Genomic DNA, 24,347 nt, shown 5'->3' with positions numbered 1-24,347 from the left:
ATAAAAGGTATCACATATTTGACATATCTACACGTCTCTTTGTCCAATAGGCTACTGGAACTATTAAATAATTCAAATATTTTAAGGGGGATGGTCATGAACATACAGTAACTTCATGTTATACTTTCACATCAGGTAATTTGCTGACACATTTGAAAATCAGATTATTGTAAAAAGAAAAAAAAAAAAATCAACTGCATTACTCCACGCAAAAAAAAAAAAAAAAAAAATTGAATTAATGAGAACTGAAATAGCTTTTTTTTTTTTTTACCGCTTTCATAACTAATGCTAGCAGGGTAGCAATGCTGACCCATCTGATGGTGACTAAATGACTGCTTGACTCGAGAGGCAGCACAGGGAGTGAAAGTGGAGAGAGCAGATCTCCTAGTCCTAGGTGTATAAGCAGCTTTCTGCTTCCTAGCTTCTCAGCTGTCACCATCCTCTCCCTCTGCCACTCAGTCTGACACATGCAGAAACCATTCCTGGCTGTACCGTATCTCCTCAATACTTTCATTTTATATTTTTTAGATGGTGTCCCTTTTTTTACGTCTTGCCTATTTCTAAGCTTAGATAATAATAATAGGGTTACCCTGGCTGTACTCCTGGATTTCATTTCTGAAAATGTTTTTTGATGCCAGGATTTAACAGAACCTAGGAACTTTATGTCACCTGTGGGACATGATGTGTTATTTGGACAACAGCTAAAATTCGCATTCTGTTGGAGCACTGTCATTTTTTTGTGTGTTTTTCATTAAGTTTTTTTTTAACAGACCTTGGAAATTGTAGTTCGGTTCATAAAATGCTTGCAGAGAAGAATCTGAGATTTTTAGTCTATGGTTCCTGCCTGTGGATTTCTCTTTTTACGACTTTTTTCAAAGGTAAGCTTTCAACCTGCCTCGCTGTACTGAAATATATCCAGGTTCACAAATGATATTTAATCTTTCTATGCTTATTACTAGCATTAAAAAAAAGTTATTTAGCATTTTGTCAATGTTGTTTATAATCTGCTACATGTACAGTATGCAGTGCAATGCAATATTTTATTTAAAATCTCTGATATTATTCCACTCTTCAATGTCATTCTCCCATTCGTATCTATGTGGTTGGTAACACCCCTTTAAAACATATTGCAATTAAAAATAGAGCATATCTTTATGTCCTAGAAAACTATTCATATTGTTCTATTATTGGCAGCCATTGCATTAAACCCTTTTTGTTCTGGTTTTATTTTGTTAAGGTACCACTAAAACCAAAAAATACAAAAAAACAAATACACAATTGTTAATTGCTCTTATAGATTTGTTACACAAAGTCCCACTAAATTACAGATTCTGCCATCATGGATTTTACATAAACTTTTCAATCCCTTACGTTTTATCAGTGCTTATTGGTCTTTAAAGATAATACCACGGTTACCCTTCTATAGCACTTGCTTTGGATATGTCTTCTATTCCTTATTGCCATTATGTATGTGGTAGCCCATTGCTACCACATGCAATGTGCTGCAGTCGTTATGTCACTTGTGGGGTTGAATTATTATTATTACTAATTTTTAATGTACAGCGTGCAAAATTAGCACAAGATTTATCAAAGGGGAAAAACCCCATTGAAAAAAGTAGTGACTGTTTTTTTCTTGTAATAAACTTGATAGTGTTTTGACACATGTTTGCAGTGGGGATACTTTGGTAAACAGACCCAGACCACTGGCAGGGGATGTTATACTGTATCTCTGCCACCCTCTCTCCCACGTTATCCATGCACAGGAGAATATTTCCATTTGGATTTGAAGGGTGGGGGTGTGCAGCTATAATAACAGAAATGCTCCAATTAATTGTAATTGGTTGCGGGGGCTATACAGAAGCTGTAATACTTTATGCTGCAGTGTGCGTATTTCCCAAGGAGCTGCCTTATCTCCATTCCATGTGAGAGATTATTTGTATCACCTTTTGCTGTAGAAGGATCCATGTGGGAGTGTAGTGATGATTGGACAGTTCACTGGATGAGTGAACACTATAAAGGTGTCAAGTGGGTCATTACCTGAACTTTCCTAGGCACAGGGTTCAGTCACAACTAAAGTTCACCTAACAACATGGTATAGATTCTCTGATTTTAGAAAGTCATTGGTATGTTTTACAATTTGTATGTACTTTATATAAGGGACTCCATAACTCCATATTTTTGCTCAATGTAAGCACCCCCCCCCCCCCCCCAGCTTTTGCTAATTAAAATGGTCAAAATAGATGCAAGGTTTCTGCAGACATTGATGTTGAGATGCTGAATAAGATTTAAACACCCACAGTTTTAGGTAACATGTTGCTAAATCTTCACTTTTGCTCCAGAAGCATTCCTCGCTGTCCTTATTTATTTATTATTATTTTTATAGCATTTTCTGTTTTAATAGATGTAGCATTTGATTAGTTTTATTGAAATTACTTACTTAAGCTGCCGATCGATCTGTTTTTCTGGGATCGATCGGTGAATATCCTGCTCTTGGGGCTAACCCTATGGCTGCAGCTGAATCAATCCTTTTGCAAGTGAAATGCAACAGCTACAATGTAACCTTATATTAGTAAGGGCAACAGTGTCCATTGTTACAGCTTTCAACTCGGATACAGTTTCCTGCTGGGAACACTGCAACACTTTTCTGTTTGTGATAATTTGCTGCAAATGCTATTTCACTGCTGGGGAGAGGGAAGGGCTCAAAAAGAGGTGTGGCAGAGTCTGCTATAGAAACCAAAGGAAGGGATGCTTAGTACATTAAAATAATTAAAAATAGCATTACAAGTAGGAAAACAAATATGCAGTAAATATTATTTAATACTACAGAACTGATTAATTACAAAAGAAACATAGGATTTTGAAAGTTTTTCTCTTTTTAAAATGGAACATGCATCTCAACCATATTGTATATTGTATCACACAGCAAGAAAACGCCTTTGGAAGAAAAGCAGAAATGTGCATCATCCTGGCACTGAAAGGCCCAGATGCACAAAAAGGGTGCTAGGCACTAGTTCACTTTCATTTGAATGTGCGTGCTAAAGCTTAGTACTGTGTTGTGGATCTACTGTAGGCCAAAGAGCTCACGGATGGTGGAAGTTTCGTCTTTTCTTGTGTGATATAGGATTAGTTTATTTACCTGGAGCACCACTATTCATTATATTGATCCTCATTGATTCTAGCATTAGAGCGATTCAATTATGATAAAAGTGTGATATTCTGAAACTCCTGTGTGGTTGCTTTTGGATGTTTTTTTATTATTTCAATAATACTTACAGTACGTTATATTTGCCCCGCTTAGAATAATGAGTGCTTATGTGAGCATAAGGAGAAGACACCAGATAAAGATATTTCAGGGAAATAATTCAAGTTGTTTGTCACATTGCCATTATTTACCTGGCATATGTGTCAATAGCATATGCCTGGAAATCAAAAGAAAGCCTGTTTTGCCATTAAGTTAATGGTAATTTATTTGGTGTATGCTGCTGTAGATGGTAGGATCTATATCTAAATGTTGTTGTTTTTTGCAATCACTGACATTAATAAGCAATTTTGAGAGCTCCTATGTGGAGTAATAATTTAAATTATTTGACACCCATTTTTTAAGGCACTTTATCAATTCTCTTTTATCAGCCACACTGTCTCTTTCCAGTTTCAGGTATTTCCTTTCATGTCCTTCACCACACAAATAGAAATAAACTGGAATCTCCTTGTGTTAATGACTACTTACACTACAAAAGTCCAATGAACTTCATATACACTGTCAAGATTATTTTAGAATAATAAAATAATTGCTTGGAATTTATACTGTGACAGTAAATATCAATAATATATTTTGGATGAGGGACTAGAGCTATGTTTGATTAAATATTTATTCAAAAACATCGTATCTAAGTAGAGATTAACTTCTCACTATGATATAACACTTCCCTTCTAAAACATAGTATTAACAGGCAACACATATATAATGTATTATCCTCTCAACCAGATATTCACAAACTCATTAAAAAACATAATCAATGCATCAATACAAAATTACTCAATTCAATTCAATGAATGAATACTGAGTGCATTCCCCAAACGTATAAAATGCCAAAAAAACTATTTGCAGCCAGAAGTTCGTCTACACAATGAATTTAACATGGATCCGAATCCAAGTTCATTGGAAAATAATAATATACATTTTATTTGACCAATAAACCTTCTCTTTACATTTCATGCACATACAGAACCTATCACTACAAACAATAATTATTGTACATTATGTACAATTTCAGGCAGTCACTGTAGTGTTATCTAACTATTCACTATTTTGACTTCCTAATCTGAAGAAAATATCCATGTTCTTCTGAACCAAATGTATATGATATGCCCTTTGGGTGAATACTCGTCATGTTTAAATAGTTTTCCCTTTGGGAAACAATGTATTCATTTGTACTGTTATGCAAGAATCCAATTTTAATTGTATTCACTAGGGCATGGCACAAAACAACAAACATAAGCACGTATTTTGGCAAGAAATACATACAGTACTGTACAGTGTATGTTAGATTGGATAGGCGAATCCGCCAGAAATCCGTTTCATGGATTTTTCGCTGATGTTACCCCCAAAATGTGTTTCGTGATGTCCAATCCGCAAACGGATTTGGGCGGTTCCAATCCACGCGGATTTCTCAAAATCCGGCTTTGTATACAACCCGTGGACGGTTTGTAGAATCCAATCTGCGGATTCAGCAATCCGTTGGCAGATTTTTAAGAATCCGCTAGTGGATTGTTGAATCTGCGGATTTGATTCTACAAACTCATTAACGGGTTGTGGAATCCGCTGATAATGGTAATAATAATACAAAATCCGCAAAACGTGAATTGGCCTTCTTGACATTGATCCGCTGAAAACCGCAGACCAAGGGAACAGGCCGATCCGCTGCGGATCCATATTCTCAACAAACTTTTGCCCGTCTATAGTTTGGATGGATTTAAATGGTAAAGATGATGTTAATAGATTGGTAATAGAACATTGTTTACAGATGCAAATGTTTCTTGTGAGTTGATATCAGCCAGGTGTACAAGCTACATACAGATGCAGCTATGAGTATTAGAACACTTACCTGGGAAATTCTGGGCGATTCTGGGGCAGTCTCACAGTAAATGCCTCAACATTTCTGTGAGATTCTTAATGGCCCATCGGATTAACACAGCGGGGAGTCCATGCGGTCCCATTCAAACTGAATGGGACTGCAGGGACCCCTGCTGTGTTAATCCGATGGGCCATTAGGAATCTCACAGAAATGTTTCAGCAATGTTGAGGCATTTACTGTGAGACTGCCCCAGAATCACCCAGAATTTCCCAGGTAAGTGTTCTAATACTCATACTGTAGCTGCATCTGTAGTAATTTAATGCATTTACAGGCATACACCGCTTTAAGTACACTCACTTTAAGTACACTCGCGAGTAAGTACATATCGCCCAATAGGCAAACGGCAGCTCACGCATACGCCTGTCATCACGTCCTGAACAGCAATACCGGCTCCCTACCTGTACCGAACCTATGCGCAAGCAGGGAGACTATAGAGCCTGTTACAAATGTGTTATTTACATCAGTTATGCACTTATATAACGATTGCAGTACAGTACATGCATTGATAAGTGGGAAAAGGTAGTGCTTCACTTTAAGTACATTTTCGCTTTACATACATGCTCCGGTCCCATTGCGTATGTTAATGCGGGGTATGCCTGTACTTTGCTGTAACGAAAAAATCATTATAAAAAAAAATCAGAGTACACCTACGTCGTGCAACTTCTACCAAAACACTGCTTTCGTTTCTCAAACATCGTTGGTATTGAGGATAAGGAAATAAGTACAATAGATTTATTCTATATCAACTGAAGCAGACTATCAGGTTATTTGTTTTTTTACAAAAAACCCTATTAAAGACAAAAGCCAAAAATCTCCCAATTGGCTGCTTGGGGAGTGAGCCCCTAAATGTGTCATTCTGCATGAGGAGTTTGAGGCAGTTGTGCTAAGGAATTTGTACAACAAAGATTACCCATTAAGGGGATAAAGCCATGTTATTCATACTAATCTGAGAAGTGCAAGATAATGAAATATCTGTGCCTTACTGGATTAGTACAGTATACAACAAAAGGCAAACATTCCCATTGCTACATCCAATATGATAAATGATATAGTTAAATACTTATCTGTCTGTCTTCTCATAAGTAGGCGTCATTTAGTATAACTCTTTGGCCAAAGCATTAGGCCCGGGCCATAGAGGGGTGGGGAGAGCGGAAGCGCGCTAATGCTGAGGCTCGCCTGCTTCAGTCAGCGCGATTGCACAGACTTGCAGGCGAGCCAGCGTGCGCGAAGGGAGCCGGGGGGAGGTGGTTGGAGGCGGGGCAGTGACGTCGCTGGGCCAATCGCTTGCGATGCACTGACGTCAATGTCACGGCGCCGACGTCACTGCGCCGTGACGTTGACACTGCTTCAGGCAGATTGGAGGTTTTCAGCCGACAGCGCGATGAAAAACAGCTTGGCGCTCGGCTGAAAACTCCAAAGGCTGAGCACGCCTGCGGACGCTCGCGTGAGCCCCCTCTCAAGGCATCCTCATTAAGGATGCAGGGGCTCAGCGCGGAGCGTCCGCACGCCTCAGCACGGCCTGTCCTTCTATGGACGCAGCCTTATAAGCCTGCAGCCCCGCCAAGGAATGACCCCTTTGCAGGTCCTAACACTATCGGTGCAAATTTTAATTTACAAGCAGATAAACAGTTACATACATGGATGTAGAATTGGCAATTTTTGTCTTTTGTTGTATGCATTTGGCCACACCCAATAGCACTCCTTTTGACACAAATATATATGATATCCATGGGCAAAGCTCGGGGGACTGCTCTCTTGGGGGCCCGCTCTCCCCCCTTCCGGCGGCTCATTTGTCTCTCTTCAGATATTTCTTTGCTTGGGGGAGAGGAGGAGCGCAGAGGAGTTCAATGATACATGTGAAAGAAACATAAAGCAAATATAGTGCAGACTGTAGATACTGGTATATATCAACCTGTTAGCTATAACAAATAGCACTCACAAAACTTATCGTGATTTCAAGCATGTCAGAGATCCATCTCTCTCTGACTGGAGCCCTTGCGATGCACCAGTGTCAGGATATCCCTCAATGGAAAAGTAAGGTATATATAAAAAAAGAAAAAGCCACAATAGTGCATACTGTTCGACCAATATATTCAATAAAAGTATCAGGAGTAAGTTGAACTCACATGTTCCAAATAAAAAACAGGCATGGGAGAGAACCGCCGAAATGCAGAAAGACCCCGTCTGTGCACAGCCGAAGAAGCAATTAGCGAAACGCGTAGAGTTAGTGTTGAGAACCGGAGAGCTGAAGGACTGGCAATATTGGGGCTGACTCCAGAGGCAGACTGCGCTTCCGCCCTCACCTATGACGCCACTACGTAAGTGACGTACGGGGAAGTTAACTGTGAGGTGCGAGTGAGACGTTGTGAAGCTGTGCACAGACGGGGTACTTCTGCATTTCGGCGGTTCTCTCCCATGCCTGTTTTTTATTTGGAACATGTGAGTTCAACTTACTCCTGATACTTTTATTGAATATATTGGTCGAACAGTATGCACTATTGTGGCTTTTTTTTAAATATATATATACCTTACTTTTCCATTGAGGGATATCCTGACACTGGTGCATCGCAAGGGCTCCAGTCAGAGAGAGATGGATCTCTGACATGCTTGAAATCACGATAAGTTTTGTGAGTGCTATTTGTTATAGCTAGCAGGGTGATATATACCAGTATCTACAGTCTGCACTATATTTGCTTTATTTTTCTTTCACATGTATCATTGAACTCCTCTGCACTCCTCCTCTCCCCCAAGCAAAGAAATTCTACATCCTGGGACCTGGAACAGTCCCACTTGAGGAAGTTGAACAGCATTATACACATTTTATTACCATTTTTTCACTGGTTGGTGAAAGGTTTTATAAGTGTTTTTTCACATTATGTGGTTTACTTAAATATTTTTTGACACTGCTTTTTATATAATCACTTTTTGAAGCGCCCAGTCCATCCCCCACCCCCCTCCCCCTCTTTTGTCACATCTCTTCAGATATACAGGCTTGGGCGGGTAGGAGGAGAGCAGAGGATGCCGGCTGCGGAGTGCGGAGCTGATCACAGAATAGCTGTAGCCAGTAGGAGGGAGGAGGAGAACAGGGCTGCTTAACCACTTGTTGGCAGCAGGTGACGCTGCAAAGCTCTCTATAGCTGCTCCTCTCTAGATCTCCTAGTTCGGTGTGTCTGTTGATGTGTGTGTGTTGGGAAGTGTGTGCCTGTGTAGGTAAATGTGTGTGTGTCTGTGTTGGTGTTTGTCTGTGTTGGTAAGTGTGTGTGTGTGTGTTTATAAGTGTGTGTGTATTTGTAATGCATGTGTTTTTCATGCATTATGTGCATGTATACAGTATGTTGTATATTTAGTGTTTTTTTATAAATTGAATATAAATGTGTATTTGTATATGGTTTGTGTGTGTGTTAAACTAATGTTGTATGTTTGGTATGTCTGTATATGGTGTAGTGTTTGTGTGTATATGGGAGGGGAGGGAGGAGAGAGAGGATGGAGGAGGGAGGAGAGAGAGGTTGGGGGGAGGCAGGAGAGAGATAAAGGATGGGGGAGAGGGAGGAGAGCAAAAAAAGGAGGGGGGCGCATGTGTCCCATTTTTTTACATTTTAAATTCTGGAGGGGAAGATCTGATGATGATGATGACGAGGGGGAGAGATGATGATTATGATGATGGGGAGAGAGCTGCTGCTGCTGCAGATGATGATGATGATGAGCGGGAAATAGATGATGATGAGAGGGAGAGAGCTGATGAGGAGGAGGGGGAGGGAGCTGAGGAGGGGGAGAGAGCTGATGATGAGATGCGGAGAGAGATGATGAGGGGGGGGATGCTGATGAGTGGGGGAAGAGGATGAGGAGGGGGAGAGATGAGGAGGGGTAGATATGATGAGTAGGAGGAGGAGGGGATGAGATGATGAGTGATGAAGACGAGGAGTTGTAAGAAATACAACTGTATTTACAGTTCTTTTTGGGGAAGTGTGACAGAGAAACGCAAACACAAGTGAATATATAAAAATTGTATTAATATGAACAAATTAAACTGCGGTTACAAAACAGTATGTATAGCAATAAGATCGCAAATTACATTACAATGTTACAATTTACTTCAGTTATAAAATGTTACGTTACAGATTGCATACACACATTATATATATATATATATATATATATATATATATATATATATATATATATATATAAAAAACAAAAGAGAAGAGAAAAGCTGCGCCTCTGCAAATGGTTTTAGGTATATACAATGGAACTAGCTGGATTAGTTCAACACTGTATAAACAAGTACAATATTAATTATCTGAAATATCTTGCATAAAAATAAATTGTAAATAAAATAAATAAAAATAAAAATAAAACCTATAAACCATAAGAATAATTAACAATAATACTACAATATATATGTATCCAAAATAGGAAAAGAGTGTAAAAGAGTGTAAAAACCAGTCCTCATAAAAGTCCAATAGATGATGTTAGTTCTGGTGTAGAGGGTCTCCGGCTGCTCTCAAAGTGGACAAACCACATCCACAGGGAATCTAAAAGAAAAGGGGGAAGAGAGAGCGCACGCCCATAGCGTAAAATAGTAAATTTTAATGAGGGGGAGGGGAAAAGGGGGATAAGAATTGCACTTACAAAGGTACAATAAAATCAAGCATATTGTGATATATAATCACCACCATCCGGTCAGATTCTGCAGCATCTTAGTCTTTGCAGTACCAGGATGACGTCCCAATCAATGTCCAGGGTAGATGATCTCCTATCGACCTGTATTGGAGTCCTGTAAAGTAGCTCCGAGATGGGAAGCCTCTGCAGCAATCGCGCGGATCAGTCAGTCCCAGCGCGCGGTGATGACGTCAGTGTCAATGCGTCTGACGTAATGACGCTCCCTGACGCGTTTCGTCACTCAACGGGTGACTTTCTCAAAGGGAAGTCAGGAGAGGGGGAAGGTCCGGTATTATATACCCAGTCCAATGATCATAATGACTTAAAACGTACCCCTCTCAGCTGAAAAGGTGCTTAATGTTAATGGATATCAATCGCAATGCCTAAATTGCATAATAAGACTATAAGGTAAAGTGTAGATAAACTATAACCCACAGACCCATCAAGGTCGAAACAGCTGTCTGTGGGTGGTTTTCTGGGTATGCACCTTAACCCTGGCTGTGCTCAAAGCTGTGACCATGCAGCAAGCTTAAGCCTATAGGGAACCATGTTAAAAATGGTTTTTGAGGCAAAAAGTGACACTGTGTGCTCATTTGCATGTCATTTCCCAGAATCCCTGGCTGCAGTGGAAGTGCTGTATGCTGGGTGATAATGGGGAAAGGCGGGGTTGCAGACCTGCCTAAGACATGCAGATGAGCATACAGTTGTATTTGCATACAGTATTTTCAACATCTCTGCTTATTTGGTTAGGCAGGCATCTTTAATATTGCCTTTATCCTTTTTGTATTACATTGGTGCTACATTACTGTCATATTCGCAGGGTGCCTGCTGCCACCACAGAGTGATTAACTGTCCTGCGCATGTGCTATGTGTTATCAAGTACTGGCCCTGGACTGAGGTTATGTTTTAGTCTTTTACTGACTCCTCCTGTGCCGTCACGTATGCTGACTTCACGTATTGGGGCCGCACATGCGCAATGGATGTGCCACATTCAAGATGGCGGTTCCAACAGACCAGTACTGTGATGCACATGCGCATTACAGTTCCTCCTCCAAGATGGCGGATCTGCAAACACACCAGTTTATTGGATTTTCGCGGGCTCACCACGATTAGGTAAATATGCACAGGTGATTTTCTGTATGTTTTTTGATATATATGTCCTGTCTGTCTTTTGTATGTTGCACCCCCCTTGAGAAAGCTTCTGTTCCGGAACCGAAACGTCGGGATCGGTTGTCTGTTTACACATGTCTTATTATATATTTTTTATCTTCTGGATGTGAGTGCTGCCTCTTTTTGCCTGACGCAAGGATGGTAATATGTTTTATATATATATATATATATATATATATATATATATATATATATATATATATATATATATGATATGAACCAATCCAAAGACCAGTAAAGAGACAGCAGACCGCACGGGGTTAATCCAAAAGTCTATATTCACAACATGAAATACACGTAAGCCAACGTTTCGGTCCCACAGAGAGACCTTCCTCAGGGCCGGGCCTATATATATACATACATACATACATACATACATACATACATACATACATACATACATACATATATATATATATATATATATATATATATATATATACACACATATACATACACACACACACACACACACACATACATATATATATATATACAGCTCAACCTCGTTATAGCGCGATCCGCTATAACGCGAATCCGATTATAACGTGGTTTGAGCATGGACCCCGAATTAAAAAAAAAAAATTAACAATTTTTTTGCACACTGCAAAACTGCACACACTCACAGCCCACTACACACACTCACAGCACCAGCACACACTGCACACAATCACTGCACACACTCACTGCACACTGCACACTCACTGCACACTCTCACAGCACACTGCACACTCTCACAGCACACTGCACACACTCACTGTACACTGCACAGACTCACTGTACACTGCACACACTCACAGAACACTCTCACAGTACACAGCACACTCTTACAGCGCACTGCACTCACAGCACACTGCACTCACAGCACACTGCACTCACAGCACACTGCACTCACAGCACACTGCACTGCACACTGCACACCACACTCACACCACACTCACACCACACTCACACCACACTCACACCACACCTCCCACTCCCCCTTCCTACCTTTGGTGTCGGCTGCTGAGATCGGAGCGGAGGAGGAGGGGGGTGTCAGTAGAAGGGGGGGTGTCGGTAGGGGGGGGTGGTGTGGATGCCGGTAGGGGGGGTGAGTGAGGAGCAGGCTGGGACTCGGAGGGCCGCGTGGGCTAGGCCCAAAACTGGTTGTGCCGCGTAGGAGTGGTGTGTCAGAGACACACAGACTGAGGAGGGTCTCTGGATGCCGGGCGATGGGCCGGTAGGTGTGGGGGCCTGGGGGGGGGGAAGGTGGATGCCAATGGGGGGGATGGTAATGCCGGTTGGGTGGAGGGGGGTGAATGCAGGGGGGACCATGTGGATGCCGGGGGGGGTGTGTGGGGGGACACCGTGTGGATGCCAGGGGGGGGTCGAGTGAGGAGCAGGCTGCGGCTCGGAGGGCCGCGTGGCTAGGCCCAAAACTGATTATGCCGCGGAGGAGTGGAGGGCGGGCGCGGAGGGTTTCTGGATGCGGCTGGCCGGTAGGTGTGGGGACCTCGGGGGGGGGGGAAGTTGGATGCCGGTGGAGGGGGATGGTAATGCAGGTTGGGGGGAGGGGGGTGGATGCCGGTGGGGGGGGTACAAACTTCAATTCTTACAGAGGGATAGGGAGAGATGAGGAGGGATGATGAGATTGAGGATCAGGGAGAGGATGGGGGAGAGGTAGAAAAATTGCAGTCAGTATTAATATTAATGGGGCCCTGAAATTTGTTTTGCCCGGGGGCCCGCAAATGTCTAGCTACGCCACTGATGATATCATACGGTTTGGTGGGTGTTGGAGTGAGAGCTTGCAGGGATTGTGTATGTTTGTACTTTACTGGATTAGTAATAGTGTGTGGCTATGTACCTCCCCATCTCAACATTTTTGTATAACATTGCTGCCAATAACCTGTGATCCATTTATGTACAGTATAAGAAAATGAAATGTGACTTGTAGGTGTCAGTGGTTATGTAGCTATTGTCCCAAGAAATATAATCCATTTTAGACATTTAAATTGTAGAGAACAATTAATCGACAAATAGCCTCTAGAGATGGGCACATTTTTGGGTGAATCTGGATCCGCCTTCAGATCAGTCGGTTCCTTTGGTCCACAGATGTTCATGGATCAGTGTCAAAAAGGCCAATCTAACTTTTGCATATTCAGCTTAGTCTGCTCAGATTTTTTAGTACCCAATCCACACATGGATTTTGGTGGGGTGGATGGATTTGGTAAAACAATCCGCGGAATTCCGGGGAACAACTTTCGACTGATCCACCCATCCCTACTAAAAGCTACACCAATAACGTAAATATAAAGCTAATAAAATACAAATCTTAGCATAATTGCCAGATCAAGTATGGATATGGTACACATTTTGGAAAGTCTTGTTGGTATTCCAAAAATAATCGTTTTAAATAAGTCCTTCCACAAAATAATGGCAAATGTTGAATTACCGCACTAGATAAATTAGATACCAAAATACAGTATATTTAACTTGTTACTTGATTCATACAGTTTCCTGATCAGTAAAAATGAATTAGGACATTAAATGACATTGTTTCTGCAGCCCTTTTCAAACATTCAGAGGAACACAATGTAATTTAGGGCAATATTTACTTCTTACAGGAAAACACCGTACAAGTCCTTGCTTGAAGGGGCTGTTCGGGGCTATATTTACTAGAATTCATTTGAAGGTGTCTTGTGGAATAGCACTGCTTGGTAATGATGGTCCTTACTGTTGTTCCTACGGTACGTACAGATGCAGCGGCCGTTTTTCGAACAAATCCGGCGCCGTTTTCGTGTGCGCTGCTGTACTCCACGCGGCATTAATGTGGCCAATCGCCCCAGGCACACGTGTTTATCGCGGTTGCTTTGTTTGAATTGCATGGATTCTGTTTCACATCCATGGCAGTAATGAATGAATTGTAATGTGTACAGTACTGTGCTACTGTGCCAATTTCAGTGTTTAACACTAAAATGCCATTTTCTACATTGGCGTCTTAAGGCTAGAAGGGGCGGGAAGGTTGGAAGAAATCACGCGCCATGACATGGGTATTCCGAGGTATACAACGCGTGAAGTGTTCAAATAACGGCCGCGGCGTCTGTATATGGAGGTTAAACACCTGAAAATAGCCCTAGTATTCCACTTGAAATGCCTTTATATAAGAAATATAAAAAGCCACGGTTCACATATGTTGTTAATCCAAACAGTGATATTGTAATACATCTTTATTTGCAATTGTTGGTATCCAGTCATATTGACATAGCAGCTTTGCTCCTTGTATTATAGTAGCACTTCCTTTTATATTGATATTGCTTTTTTTCTTGGCTAAATCACATTTGTATATCAGTAAACCATCTACTGTGACCAATCTTACACATCACGGGGCAAAAGCATTATCTTAGCCATCTCTCTTCCACCATTTCTCTATTTCACAGAAATATTAAATAGCTGCTCATTAAAATAAAGAACTGTCTACAGGTACAGTATATTATTTTGCTGTCTAATAATAAACAATATTTTTTGTATAGGGAACAGAAAAACACCCTCTGTGAGGTTGTGCATTTCGGTCTAAGAATTTTTTTTTAGAGCAGACCTCCATCATTATATTTTATGCAATTTTATTCTCAATTCTGGGGGATTTTTCCATATTGTTAAAGAAAATCATTCAATTTAGAAATTAGAAGTGTCATTTTTTTTCTGTTAAGATTGCAAATCAGGCAAAATTTGGTTTACTTTGCAAAAACAATTGCCAACCATTAAAGGTCAACATACACGGTCACATTAATTTATTTATTTATAAAATATTTTACCAGGAAGTAATACATTGAGAGTTACCTCTCGTTTTCAAGTATGTCCTGGGCACAGAGTTATGATGACAAATTCATGGTTACAAATACAATTACATAAGTGAACAGGGTATAGATTATATACAAGACATTTCATGCACAGTTAAAGATAATATATATATTATAGGCGTATGTAACAGTTACAAACCAGATTAAAATGTGAGACAGCTTTAGTTTTGAAAGAACTTAAATTGGTGGTGGATGTGAGAGTCTCCGGTAGATAGTTCCAGTTTTGGGGTGCAGTGTAAGAGGAGGAGTGGCCGGATACTGTCCTTAACCTTGGGACCATGAACAACAGTCCTTTGGAGTCAGATCTCAGATAAATGCTGCATGTGGTAGGGGTGAGGAGCTTGTTCAGATAGACGGGTAGCTTGCCCAGAAAGTATTTGAAGGCAAGACAGGAGAGATGAACTTTGCGCCTAGACTCAAGTGATGACCAATCTAGTGCTCTGAGCATTTCGCAGTGATGTGTGTTATAGTTGCATTGGAGGACAAAGTGGCATATTGAATTGTAGATGGTCCTTTATATACATTACTTTTATTTTTGCAAAATGTCACTAAATTCTGGCAAATGTGGCACAATTCAGGTGTAATTCTGGTGAACTTGACCAACCTCTGATGGAATTCTGGCAATGGGAAATTGCGCAAAAATATAAGAGGAAACAGTGTGAAATTTAGCAAACTCATTTTGAAGACATTCACACATCTCTACTAGAAAAATTCTAAATGAAATTAAGAAAAAATTGCAGTTCAAACTTGAGTTCACTTCAATTCCTCCAGAGGAAGATATTTTCCTCACTGCTCTACTGCCGGATTTCTGAGCACAGGTGAACTGAACTGAAAAGAATCTGCAGTGTAGGTCATAAGTGCTATCATGTCATAGAGTGTTTCCGCGTGACTTAGGTGTAGAACCTTGACTGCAGACCAGGGTGCCCCACAGGAATAAGGCAGAGGCTGCCAGCATGCAGTAAATAGGTACAGTATTTAGTCAAAATAAACTCTTGTTGGTAAAACAAAACAAGAAAAATTCTAAGAAATATTTTCCCGTCATCTTTAAAAAGAATAATAGGCTCACAGGACCGTATGTTATTGACTATAAAAAGGAGTAGATCTTATTTCTTCAGTCACTAAACCTCTACAAACCAACATATAGCTTGCTACAGTATATAACATTAGGAGTAGCCAAATGTTGTATTATAAGTAACATTTGATTCTAAAATATCTGTGTTGGTAATGAGTTAGCAGTGTTGGGTAGAGCAGTGGTGGGCAAAGTGGGGGGCGCACCCCCCAGGTGGGGTACTGGATTTGTTTGGGGGGGTGCGGGCGCTTACAGAGGTCCCGCTCTCTTCCCCGAGGAATTTAAATTAAATGCCGGGGGAACGCGTGAGGCCTCTGCAACTCACTTACCGTGGTTCTGCAGAGTTGCAAAGACGCATTGCCGGCGTCACATGACGCCGCGGTATCATGCGGAGTGACATCACACGTCTGTCTCCATGGCAACGGGGTCACGAGACCCCTCGGCGTCATTTTACGCTGCATATAAGGTGAGGGGGGCGTGAATGCGAGGGGGAGCAAGCAGGGGGGCTCAGCTCAAAAAGTTTGCACTCCCCTGGGATAGAGTAATACCTGAGTAACTTTTCTTACATAAAAATTACATGCTACGGTGCTTACTAAAGGTCTATGAACTTCATGTATATATAAACATGTTGTAGATGAACATTACAGACAGAATAACCTTTATCCTCATATGGTTTCAGTTGTCATGGGCATCTTTCCATAATCTTGTGGGTCTGCCTCCTTTCCGATGTTTCAAAACAGAAACATGTAAGATTTTTTTTTTTTCATCTGGAAGGAAATGTTTCAGTTCTGATTGTTAATAAACATATTAACAAAGAAGATCAGGCATATTTATCAAAGTATACAGCAAGACAATATGTTACTTTAATTGGATCACAAATATTTGACAGTAAACAAGCATTTAACCCCCCCACGATCCTTTAATGTAGAAAATGAAATATGTAATGTAATTTCATAGTTGAATGTTCAGACAAGCTTACTATCATATAGAAATGCTTTTTTTGGTGAAGTAATTCTTGACTAAAATATAGGGGCTATAAATCAAAATCTTCTGGCTGCAAAACGTAGGCAACAAATATTGTTTTTATTTTTTGCACCAGTCTTGCAAGAGGGAGACTCTGATATTTACACATCTTAAGATGTCCTGAAAAGAGTAGATTTTCTATATTCTCCCAAATTATTAACAATACGATCATCTTCCACTTATATACCCGTGTAAATACATGTGGTGCACATTGTTACACCTACATATGTGCATTTGGTAATGTGCAACTTCCATTGATTTGTAACTTCATTGCCTCCTCTGTAAATTCTAGATGGAATCTAGTTGTACTTACAAATGAATACGAAGGAGCTGTATTTCAGATGTAACTATGTAGTAGAAGTGTTCTCTGTGTTTTTTGACATACTGCATTTATCTATCTATATAACTATCATGCCAAAATTGTGAATTTTCTAATACTTTTATTTTAGGGGCTTATGTATTAAGCGTCCCAAACAACTTTTGTGGTGCAAAATTGTCACATGGAAATCTCTTGTTAAATTGTGCTTGTGTGCGCCCATGTACTAACCTGAATGATGTCATGGTCACTAAGGTAGACAAGGAGTTAATACAAACACCCTAACAACCTTACTACCCCCTATATGGCACAGAGGAACAACCGCTACGACATACAAGGTGTTAACTGCCTCCTTTAATCCCTCTGGGGCCTAACTGTCCTCCCTGTAGTACCTACCCTCATAACCCACCCTTCTTACTCCCCCAACAAACCTAACTACCCCCTCCCCTATATAATACTGACATTAGCCCTACTAGCCAAAAGGTAGCCAATAGGCTAATTGCCCTATTATACACAATCTACACATAAACAATCAAATAAAAATACACATTATTTGTGTTAATGTGTGTGTATATATATATAGTACGTTACCATCCAGCAGGGCAGCAAAGAGAGACAGCACAAAAATCCGACGTTTCTATCCCCAGGGGGATCTTCTTCCTGGGGATCGAAACGTTGGATTTTTGTGTCTGTTTCAATACATTATTTTGCTGACTTACCTCTGAGTGCTGCTGTCTCTCTTTGCTGTTCTGCTGCCCTGCTGGATGGTAACGTACTCTTTACATTATTTATGGGACTAGCACCAGGCCTTTCTGGATATCTACATTGGAGTGCTTGCTGCTTTTTTACACACACACACACACACACACACACACACACACACACACACACACACACACACACACACACACACACACACACACACACACACACACACACACACACAGCGCCACAGAGCAAAAAAAAATAATAATATATACTTATCAGAAATCCAGGTGCTTTCAGACAGACAGGGAACACCAACCAGTCTGATAGATTCACAAAAACATGAAGTCCGCAGCACACTCAATAGAAAAAGGATTATTTAATCTCAATAAATCATCAGGCAATCACTGTCACGGTGTCAGGGCGTGCTCACCACAAACGAGACGGGACCGCGGTGCTGAGGTGGGATAGGATATAACGCCACCCACAGCCATGAGGGCACGTCTTGAGAGTAGAGTGGTCCGGGAGTCCGGATCGGGGCAGGAGAGGTATGGATGGTAGAGGGTGCTGTTTGCCAAGTCCGGGGTTAGAGAGAAGGACGTAATTGTTTACCGTTTGCCAGGATCGGGATGCCAGAGGTGCGGAGAGTCATGTTGCCGTATGCCGAGTTCGGGATGCCAGAGGTGCTGGTAGACGTAGCAGAAGCCGGTTCGGTACACGAGGAAGACTGCAAAACAAGACAGGACAAGACAGGACTAGGGAGGCAGAGAGTGATGAGAACAACTGGTTCTATGCTCAGCCAACGAGTCACTGACACTGTTAGGTATATATAGGAAAGAGGATCCAATGGCAGCGCAGCAAGGTGGGGGTGTGTGTAAGGGCCAGGCTATGGCAGGGATAGGTCCAGCATGAGTCCCAGGGGAGGAGCCATAAAGCCCAGTAGTCAGACTGCATTTGATTGCAGCAATGGTTTGAGGTGCTGTGCCTTTAAGGGGTTGGTGCGGCTCCGTGTGGCCGCGCCTCTGTGTAGCTGTGCTTGCGGACGCGTGACCGAGCGTAGCCGCCGGCTCAAGAGTAGAAGAGGAGTTTTGGCGCGCCCACGTGGAGCCGTGATCGGCGTCCCGGAGAGGCTGCCTGCGTGCCGCGGGGGGACCCGGCGGAGCTGCAGGTGAGTGAGGAGCACACCGAGGGCGGCGTGACTCCCAGACCCTTACACACGGGAGACTAGGTTTATCAACACCTTTTTATACCAATTAGATTGTAAGCTCCTCGGAGCAGGGACTCCTCTTCCTTAATGTTACTTTTACAGTATGTCTGAAGCACTTATTCCCATGATCTGTTATTTATATTTGTTATTTATATGACATGTATTACTACTGTGAAGCGCTATGTACATTTTATGGCGCTATACAAATAAAGACATACATACATACATACATACATACCGGGATCATTGATTGAGCAAAGCAAGGGCGTTAAATTAATTGAGTCAAAATCTTTGAAGCCGGCTCGCGTCTATTCAGCACAGAGCATCTTTGAATTTGCTGCTGACGGTTTGGCACTTGGAATCTGCGCTCCTCATTGGCTGCAAGTCCCCTTATGGGCTTCAATGTCCCATTCACAAACCTCTACAGCCTATCAGAGCGTGGGAATTTCCCTGCCAGCCAATCACCGATTGGCCGGTATGGTAAAGCCAGGAGGGCACCTTTTATCATTCTGCAAAGGGGCATGCGCCAACCTGGCCCCTCTGCCTCTTGCATACTGAGCCCACCCGCTGTCCAGGCTCCATAGAGTCTGGGCTCCAGTAAATGGTAGCTGGATAGCCCTGTGTTAGCCCAGGATGCGGGTACTAAAGCAGAACTGCAGTACCCCTCCTGTTCTAACACCTTGGCATCCCTGAGGCTTTCAAGTCCGGACTCTGCACAGTCCCATAGGCACCAAGCTTGGTAGCCATCTGGTCCCTCAGAATCCATGACTTGGAAATCCCACAGTTCATTTACAGGTTATCAATACATATACCTATTAAATGTAACTCTTTAATAAAATATACTGTGTCCTGTCTTATGTGTGGTAACAATATATAAGTCCCTGTTCTGGTGTCAGGGATGGAGTGAGAGTGCATAGTGCCTACTCTCACTAGCCTCATTCTTGGCACACTTTAGAAATAACTTTTAAAACTTTTTCACACAAGAAACCACTCTCAGCTTTATCACATAGCTGGAGCACCCCCTGAACCCCTATACCAGGTTCAGGGTACCTGGGCATGTATCTGGGCACCTGTCCTTATACTAGGGACCCCTCTTCATACTAGGGACTCTGTGTATGATTCATTAACCCCTTCATGCATGTTTACCTTGTCTGGATGATGCTGCAGCAGCAATCCTGGCGGTGAGTCGTAAGAGCGTTTTCAGAGTTAGAGTTTGCCCGGAGCAATGTGCTTGGCTTTATCCGAGAACCTCACTCGATTCCCAAATCCAACTCTTGGGGTATCCCAGAACTCCATAACCCCCGATACATAGCCACAATCTGTAAAGACTTTCTCCGGCTAACCCACCCTGAAACTTACAGTCTAGAAATCTCTGGGTTATCTAGGTCCAAGAGCTGACACTCTAGGACCTCAACACATGGATCAGGGGTAACCAAGTGGGCTTAACCTTTATTAGTGAGTCTGGTTAACTCCTTCAACGTCACAATCACCAAAACTCCAGAGCGACATACGTTTCAGACCACAAGGTCTTTTCTCAAGCTCTACAGAAAAGAGAAAAGAAAAGAGAAAAGAGAAAAGACCTTGTGGTCTGAAACGTACATCGCTCTGGAGTTTTGGTGATTGCCTGATGATTTATTGAGATTAAATAACCCTTATTCTATTGAATGTGCTGTGGACTTCATGTTTTTGTGTGTATATACATATATATACAGTGTTTGACAAATCCAGTCGCCTGTTCGCCCCTGGCGACTGGATATTGCCCCCCTGGTGACTCCCTCATGGCCGTCCCTGCAGTACACGCGGTTCTGTGCTGGAAACAAAAAAAAAATTTTGGCCAGCAGCCAGGCTCTCTATACTCTTGCGCATTGAACCAGCCCTTCCTGGTCTATCCAGGTCCTTCCTGCTTGTGTTACTCCCTGCCTTACTACACTGCCTGCCTCCATTGCATCCCGCGGTCCCTCCTTGCACCCCATGTGGCCCCCCATGTTGCAACCCTTGGTGCCCCCCTGACAACCCTTGCGTCCCCCATTACGGCCCATGCGGCTCCCCTTGCGGCCCCCCTCAGCCTCCGTCCTCCTCTCCGACACCTATTCCCTATTGCTGAGCAATATGCAGCATCAGAGGCTCCCGGCAACGTTCCCTAGTGGCTGTCACTCCGTCATATCCGGGACGCAACACCTCAAGCCCGCTGCTCTGGACACCCTCACGCCGCACCTCTGCTCTCCCGCCACGGCTCTTGTTAGTTCTGAGGAGGTGGTGGGCGTCTGGCAGCCGGGCCTGGTGACCTGGGCCAAGGTGAGCGGGCTGGGTGTTGGAGGAGCAAGGCGGGTGGGCGAGGGTGGCTCATGCGCAGGCCAGATCCGAGGTCTGCCAGCCTTTCCTGCAGCCCCAACCCGGGGAGGAGGCCGGAGGGGGGGGGGGAGCAGAGAAGGGAAAGGGTGACAGCAGGCCTAGGGAAGGAGGAGAGAGGTGAGGATGCCAGGCCTGAGAGAGGGGCAATATGGTGCCAGGTGTGGGGGAGAAGGGAAGAGGTAAGGGAGTGATAGGCTGTAGGAAGGAGCAAATGGGCATGAGGAGGGCAACAGTGTGGCAGCAGGACAGGTGGAAGAGTTCATGGGCAATAGTCAGTCAGTCACCCACCCAGTCCCCCTCACCTTCTCCCCGTCACCCTGTCCCCCTGTCCCCCTCATCCTGTCACACTGTCACACTGTCACCCTCACCCTGTCACCCTCATCCTGTCACCCTCATCCTGTCACCCTGTCCCCCTCACCCTGTCCCCCTCCCCCTCACCCTGTCACCCTCACCCTCACCCTGTTTCCCTCACCCTGTCACCCTCACCCTGTCACCCTGTCCCCCTCACCCCACCCCCCCCTCACCCTGTCTGTCACCCACACCCTGACTGTCACCTTCACCCTCTCACCCCGTCTCCCTCATTGTAATACAATAAATAAACTTATGCCAAAAATGAAAGTTGTTCTTAATAAGAATTTATTCAAATTTTTTTTAAAGCTGGGCTAGGTGCGAGGTGGCGAGTAGATTTTTTGGTTCGGAGGGTAGATTTTTGGGTGATTTGTCAACCACTATATATATATATATATATATATATATATATATATAAAAGATAAAGAAAAAGCGCCCGATCCTTGTATAAAATCAGATATATAAGGTGTAATATTCCATGGACAGACAAATGCACACTCACACTTTGTCAGTAAAATATAGGCATGTTATGGGACCAGCCCATGCACCAGATGGACGTGAGAATTCACAGCTGTCCTCCGTTTGAATGCGGTGGAAGTAACTGCAAATAGATGTTGCTGCTGCTGTAGTCACCGAAGAGGGCTTTAATCTTTCAAACCGGAACACCTCTGTTTAGTGCGGCCACCATTTGCCTCTCACAGCGACGGGACCAGGGAAATCCTTCACTGACGTCCTCACTCTGGCGTCTGGACTGCTCGACCACCGTAGTTCCTATGCCACGTGACCCTACGCGTTTCATCCGTCTCAGCGGATTTCATCACATACACACACATATATACTGTACACACATATATATACATACACATACACTGGCGACACACTTTATTCGAGCTCGGCTAGTCCCACGAATTCGGGTATACCCGGGTGTATTGAGGTTTGTGACTGTTTTCTGCCCGAGTGCATTGGGTTATTTTCCAGGCAGGGATTGAAGCATTTTATTCCCGCTGGCTGCAATACTGCACAGTATATATATATATACTGCATTACAATTCATGAATTTATGCCATCTGGTAGACACGCGAAGCATTGCAGCCTATTAAATCCTAATCATTATCATTTAACAGATCAGCCGCCCGTCAGCCAGGCATGAACCCAGGCTGGGAAGGCAAACGCAACGGGGCTTGTCAGAGGTGAGGAGCGGCGCATTCCAGGTATCTGCCAGGTACATACTGGGTATTTGCTCGAATAAAGTGTGTCGGTGCAGTATATACACACACATATATACACTCACTTCAAAGCCTCTAAATAACTGATTGAGTGTCAGTAGAGCTACCTAGGTTCCTGAGGACAGTCTAGGTAGTCACAGTAGCACTCAATGGGTTCAGAACAAAATCTTGGACTTACCCCATCCTAGTGGATGTCACCATCTTCATGTAAGGAATCTGGTGTCTAAGCGCCGTCAGCGCGACCATTAATCACCTCCCGTCGGTACTCAGGCGTCCAAGCGTCTGCAGCGCAATTCCCACATACCTCCGTTGTCTGCCACTGATGCTCTGGCTCCTCGCCATCACAGGATTGCACCAACCGAAGAGGTGCCTGTTGAACCGCAGCCTCTGCGTGTGTCCCCAGCTCCGCGCTCTATGCGCACACGTGCATCTGTCTCTGACCCCATGCGCATACGCGCGTCAGTCACCGAATCCACGCACACACGCACGTCAGCCCCAGACCTTATGTGCATGCATTCCCAGCTTACAGAGCACACGCCTAACAGAGCACTTTTAACCACTGCTCCTGCAGTGAGGCGTCGCCCCCAAGCATCACACAGTTCCATGCAAATCAATGATTACACTCAGCTGGGCTGTAACACCTCCCTCCTATCAGGGAGGACTTCTTGCAGTCCTCCAGGCCTGCCCCCTTTTCCCATTGGCCTGCCCAGCCTTATTATGCCTGTGCTTCCCATCACTCGTCGCTCGACATAGTTCTGTATGGAAGCATTTGACTACTCTCTCAGTGACTCCTCAGGTATTGACGCGGATTGGACGACTACCCCCTCTGGCTCTCGACTTCGGCTCTACTTGGACTTCATGACTTCTGGCATCCCTGTAACACGGCTTATACCTTCGACCATCCGCAACTCTCCAATCCCTGATCTTGGCAACGGCAATAACTACTCCTCCTCTACTACCGGTACCGGCAAGTATTGTCTTCCTTACTATACTGGCCTGGCAACACTAACACCACACTCCGGACGCGCTCCCTTTGCTGCGGGTGCGTGTATCCCTACGTCCCACCTCAGCACAGGGGACGGGTCTGGTCTGCGGGCAGCACCGGCGTAACACTTCAGGGAAATAAGCCTCCTTGAAACAAATCCCCCAAAATGGCCTATGCACAACCCTAAAAAAATACATTCGACGAGCCCGATGGCCAAAAACCATAAAAAAGGAAAAATAAAAAATAAACAGACCAATGGCCAACCAAAGCAAAAAAATCCCAGAAAAATTAAAAATCTAAATTAATCCATGTCTGA

General features: G+C 43.3%; 1 protein-coding gene across 1 annotated transcript in view; it reads left to right on the top strand.

The window, feature by feature from the left end:
* The first annotated feature begins 300 nt into the window (after positions 1–300).
* Positions 301–24,347, top strand: part of LOC142498720 (neuronal acetylcholine receptor subunit alpha-7-like) — a 256,642-nt gene continuing 232,595 nt past the window's right edge. The window contains exon 1 of the mRNA XM_075607033.1: positions 301–878. Within this exon, the coding sequence (XP_075463148.1) occupies positions 800–878 (79 nt within the window). The 5' untranslated portion in view covers positions 301–799. The remainder of the gene's footprint in view (positions 879–24,347) is intronic.

Source organism: Ascaphus truei, chromosome 1 (genome assembly GCF_040206685.1).
Source record: "Ascaphus truei isolate aAscTru1 chromosome 1, aAscTru1.hap1, whole genome shotgun sequence".
Lineage (NCBI taxonomy): Eukaryota > Metazoa > Chordata > Amphibia > Anura > Ascaphidae > Ascaphus > Ascaphus truei.
The sequence above is the reverse complement of the archived record's forward strand: the minus strand, read 5'-3'. Positions and strand labels throughout refer to the sequence as shown.